General features: G+C 35.9%; 1 protein-coding gene across 3 annotated transcripts in view; it reads left to right on the forward strand.

The window, feature by feature from the left end:
• Nucleotides 1-5,721, forward strand: part of SLC30A6 (solute carrier family 30 member 6) — a 37,130-nt gene that overhangs the window by 26,616 nt on the left and 4,793 nt on the right. For 2 of the 3 annotated variants that reach the window (XR_008558497.1, XR_008558496.1), the window contains exon 14: nt 1,170-4,048. Coding sequence is in view for 1 of the 3 variants with exons in the window: in XM_008162256.3 (XP_008160478.2) it covers nt 1,170-1,670 (501 nt within the window). In the remaining 2 variants the exon portion in view is untranslated. Of the gene's footprint in view, nt 1-1,169; nt 4,387-5,721 lie in introns of those variants that run through there. The other variant, XM_008162256.3, reaches the window with a different exon arrangement.

A 5,721-nucleotide genomic window follows, 5' to 3' on the forward strand; every position in this document is an offset into this window, starting at 1 on the left:
GTATTTTGGTCAAAACAGGATCATTGTTGTATCTACTATTTTATTATCTACTTTAAAAGCATAATGTGTGATAAATGTCTTTTCAGATTTATAAACATACTTTTTAAAAATTTTTATTATTGATACTATTACAGATGTCCCCATTTTCCCTGCCTTTGCCCAACTCCACTCAACCCCCAAACCCCCCTTCTCTCTGGCTATCACCACACCCTTATCTGTATCTGTGGGTTATGCATACATGTTCTTTGGCTAATCCCTTCGCTAACCCTCATTGTAATGCCTTGTGTTCTGTATATTCCTAGTAATGTAAGGTAAGCTAGACACCTTGAGATTATCTTTGATAAGTTCATCTCCCTCATCCATTACATCCAGTTGGGTATCAAATCCTCCCATTACTAACCCATGGAATCCATCTATGTCCTTTTCTGATCCCACTGTGTTTGTCCTATCTCAGACCTCTTCATTTTTAACCTAGACTGTTGCAGTTATTTCCTACATAATTGGCAGTCATCCATACCTATAATTTTTCTGAACTCTATTTTATTGCTGTTGCTAAAACTTATTATCATGATATTTAGATGCCTCTTCTATCCTTTCCTTTTCACCCCATTACCTACCTTTCTTCTTTACATTCTTTCTTTGTTCCTCTTTTCTCCTTTTTTCCTTTCTTTTATTCTTTTTCTGACCCCTGGAATATTTGTACTTCTTTATATTGCTTATTCTTGCCCAAACATGCCATGCGTTTTAATTGCTGTTTCCTAAGCCTATCTCCACCTTTTGAAATTTCATTTAACCATCAACCCTAGATCATCACATGTCATTTTTTTCTTGACGTCTTTCCCAATTTGAATTAATATCTCCTTTTCTGCCTTTCTGTTGCATTTTATATACTTCATTTATGTTCTGCCTCATTTATAATATGCCTGTCTTCATCCTACATGGATTTCTCTTTTATATATATTAAAAGATCATGTTTTATTTAAAGAGTCACAAATTATTTCATTGTTAATCATTACTAGGTAGTCTTTAAGGAATATCAAGACATTAAGTTTTCTCTTGAATGAAAGAGAATACCAAGTACTATTACAACAAATCATAAGCAAAATGCTCGTTTCCAAGGGAATTTTCTATCGTGTAATTCTAAGCAATCTCTCTTTTACCCCTTTTAGGCTGGATCAGTGCATGTAAGAATTCGCCGAGATGCAAATGAACAAATGGTTCTTGCTCATGTGACCAACAGGCTGTACACTCTAGTGTCTACGCTGACTGTTCAAATTTTCAAGGATGACTGGATAAGGCCCTCTTTACCATCGGGGCCTGTTGCAGCCAATGTCCTAAATTTTTCAGATCATCACATAATACCCATGCCTCCTTTAAAGGGCATTGATGAGTCGAACCCTGTCACATCAACTCCAACTAAACCTAGTAGTCCACCTCCAGAATTTTCATTTAACACTCCTGGAAAAAATGTGAACCCGGTTATTCTTCTAAACACACAAACAAGACCTTATGGTTTGGGACTTAATCATGGACACATACCTTATAGCAGCATGGTTAATCAAGGACTTGGATTTCCAGGAATTGGAGCAACCCAAGGATTCAGGACTGGTTTTACAAATATACCAAGTAGATATGGAACTAACAATAGAACTGGACAACCAAGACCATGACATACTGTGATTTAATTTATTTTATGAGGAATATTGACTCCTTGACTTCCAATTTACTTAGTAATCCAACTTTGCATTGACTGTTCAATCATTTGTTGTAAATGTTAGAGAATAGTAGGCTAGGTCACATTATATGAAACCAATGAAACTATATTTTTATAAGATACAGTTAGAATAGTGAAAAACTTCTAAATGTTGTAGGCTTTAAATAGGCTTCCTTTAGAAAGTGTATTTCTCTAAATTTGAATTTTTGGTTTTGAAGTTGACTACAGTGTGATAAGAGATTACCTTTACAAGAGAACCATTTGATGGAGTAGATCTGTCACATTATATTGTCTTCAGTGAAATTTATAAACCTGCGTCTTGAATAATGATACACATTTTAAGAAAGGATAAAAATATCCATCCTAAAAGTAAAAAAGTCCTCTTTTATGGCTTTTCCAAACTTAATTGCTACATTTTCCTTTGAGGTCCTCTGAATTATGTCTTGCAAAGTAAAAGCAAACATTTTTATCAGAAATTTTAGAATATATTCTACTACCTATTTTTTGTTTTTTTAATATATTTTTATTGATTTCAGAGAGGGAGAGAGAGTTAGTCAGTGATGAGAGAATCATCGATTGGCCGTCTCCTGCACTGGGGATCGAGCCCACAATCCGGGCATGTGCCCCTGACTGGAATCGAACCTGGGACCTGCATTCTGCAGGTTGACACTCTATCCACTGAGCCAAACTGGCTAGGGCATACTACCTAATTGTTGTCATTTAAAAATTTCAGTACATTTGTAAATAGTCCATGGTTCTCAAAGTGTTTTATTCTGGTTAATAAGTACCAAATCCTTTGGTGATGTGCAATAAAGGAATTCCAGTTTTCTCTCTTACACATAATCAGATTCTGACATAATGATGGAATTTATCTTTTTTGTAACTTTCATTGGTTGACTTAATTTCTTATTTTTTAAAAACATATCAAATACGTTACCAAAATATATGGAATTCAACATACGTTATAATACGGGATTTGATATCTTTTCAAAGTTGCAGTTTGAGATTATATTATAAATTTTTACCAAAAGATAATGGATCTTAGATTATAGAGTACAGTATTTTCAGACTTGCTACAGGCAGTTTTTAACTTGTTTTGATTACTTTCCAAGTGCAAATGTTAAGAACTTTCTAATGTGGCCAATATTACATATAAAAAAATATAACAAGCAGCAATTACCTGAGGTTTTCTCATTATATCATGAGTTTTATGGTTAGGGTTTTAAAAAGGGATTTTAAGAGTGGATTCAACTTTTCTGGAATCCAGTGACTCCTGGATATTTGTCACTTTTCCAGCCATCACCCAGCTATCTAGAGAAGATTTCTGTTCCTGTAGAATTTGCAACAGTTTCTTCAATCAACTCATCCTCTTTTAAATATGAGCAACACCTATTTCTTCACTGTGGAATAACAGACATCTAAGAAGCCATCTCTATCACAAGTAGTTAATCCTGTGATAATGCATGACCATGTCCTAAATACCCTTTGCTTGCTGAGGAGTTGGTCATTGTCTTGGCATCTGTGACCCTGTTCAGGCATTTTACCTACTGAAGAAATAGAGTCCACACTACTTCGACTGTTGGTGAAAAGGAAACTTTGTCAAATGTAATAAGGCAACCTGTTTCTTGTCCTTTGTCTTATGTTCTCCAACTATTACTATTGCCTGTTATTGGTCTACCATTACAGGGTGGTTTTTCTTCCATTGATCTCATCTAAATGTGAATTCGGGTCTTGCATGAAATCTGAAGAACTGCCATGTACTGAGGGATGGTTCAGATGTATGTGCTGCCACCATATGCACATCTCCATCCCTATGGGATTTTCAAAGTGTCCAGGTGCTGAACACAGCTGTGTGTGAGATTAAATGCCTACTTCCTCAACACCCACTCAGGAGCAACATCTTTGCAGTTGTCCTACCGAAGGTGCTTTCATGCCAGCCTACACTATTTGAGAAGTTGCCCGTGGGTTCTGAAGGAATTGGCTCTACTTGCTGAACTTCAGTACTGCCAACTGCTATAGGTGACTTTGGTCCTTGCATTATTATATAACGTCTCATTTGCCAAGCTCTGGCTAGCTTCCGGATATGAAATCAAGAAATTTGGCCAGCATAGGCCTTTAGACAGTAGCCTTACTGTAAATCTTGCCAAGGAGTTACTTGAAGCTTAAAAGAAAAAAAAAAAGGAAGTTCAAAATAAATACTTGCCCCATGGTTTGTGATTTAAGAGCAAGCTTCATGGAGTATGATGAACCCTGTTTGAGAAATCACTGTTTGTAATGGAAAAAACATTGGACTGGAGGACAAGAATTGGATTCCAAAACTGATACTGCCACTATGTAAGTAGTTTTGTAACCATGGGCAAGTCATTTAACTTCCCTGAGCTTTCTCATCTGTAAAGATAGGGTGGGGAATGAATTAGGATCTATAAACTATCAGCTCTAAAATTTTATGATGAAATCTATAGAATATGTGCCCAGTTGCTAAACAATATTGTACCCAGAATTTCTTTCCAGTGACTACCTCAACATAGAGGCCAAGTGTTACCTACACCAACACCCAAGCCATTAATTTGAGGTGCCATGAGAATAGAAGGTGAACCGTAGGCTAACACCATTTAGGAATTAGTTTATTTTAGACTTGCCTCGAATAAATCTTTTAAATCTGTTTAAACAGATTTTTCTTAGTCTTCTTTCTTTGTGGGAAAGGATTATTTTTTAATTACACCTTTTAATCTGCATTAAAAAAACAACATAACACATAAAACACGTAGATTCACGGTATCTACTTAGGATGAAAATTGAAGTACATGATGTTAAGCCCAAGACAAACTGAAGAAAAATATTGAGTAAGTGGTATAGGAGGGCAATTTGGAAGTATCTATAAAAAAAAAAAATTATAAAAAGCCTATGACTCAATTCAACTTCTGGGCATCGATCACAGGTAAATTTTCATACACACGATGCTCCTTTGTTAATATCAAAACCAGAAAATAGTCTTACTGTCACAAAGGATTGTTTTTGCGGGGTGTTGAAGAGGACAAAGTACCCTTAGCTTCCATAGAGTAATGAAAGAATGAGGTGCATTTTTATTTATTCCTTAATCTCTGAAGTCACAGTTGAAATTACATACATGTATCAGCAACTGGGGTGGACTCAATTTGAAGACTGATTTAGTTGTTCATAAACTGCCAATTTTTTTTTTGCTTGACTAAAGAATGCCAATCTTTTTTGGGAGTCTGATCTGCTTTTCATATAAGAAAATGCTTTTCACATTCCAAATTTTTTGAATTAAACTTCTTGAATAAAGAACAGACATGGAGTTTTATGATTTTAAATAATTCTGGCTTCTTTATTCAATAGCTGTTTATTGGTGATTTAATTCTCATATTTAGCAAATATTTGTTGAGAATCTAGTACATGTCAGGCACTGTACTAAGTAAATGTGCATACAGTATATCAGTTCTTGTGACCTTTTTTTTTAATCTCTGTTGTTTAAAGTATTACATATGTCCACCTTTTCTCCCCTATTGACCCCTTCTAGCCCATCCCCAGCCCCAGGTCTTCACCACACTATTGTCTGTGTCCATGAATATGCATATATGACCTGCTATTCTTGAGACCAAGGGGACCTGGGATGAAAAAGAGAACCCTTCAAGTATCTGATAATCCTGTTAGGAATCATGAAACACAGAACTATAGCAGGTGTCATCAGTAAACTCCCTCCCACTTTCTCCTCTCCTTTGGTCTCATTTGCCAGGCATCCTCTTTTTTTTTTTTTCCCCTGAATGGTGAAAATAAGAAAGATTTCCATGCAAGAGGCCAGCTAAGGAAGTGATGATGCCACACATCATCCTGATATCAGTAAAGGAAGAGGCAGTTTAGAAGGGGCGAGTTGGGCAGACACTGTTGACAAGGATAATTTTTAGGTGGATAATAGATTGCCATATACTTGCCAACCTTTGGACTACATGAGCAGAGATTTTTAAATCACCAGGCTGAGAGTAATGGAG

This window comes from Eptesicus fuscus, chromosome 16, assembly GCF_027574615.1.
Source record: "Eptesicus fuscus isolate TK198812 chromosome 16, DD_ASM_mEF_20220401, whole genome shotgun sequence".
NCBI classification, from domain to species: Eukaryota; Metazoa; Chordata; class Mammalia; order Chiroptera; family Vespertilionidae; genus Eptesicus; species Eptesicus fuscus.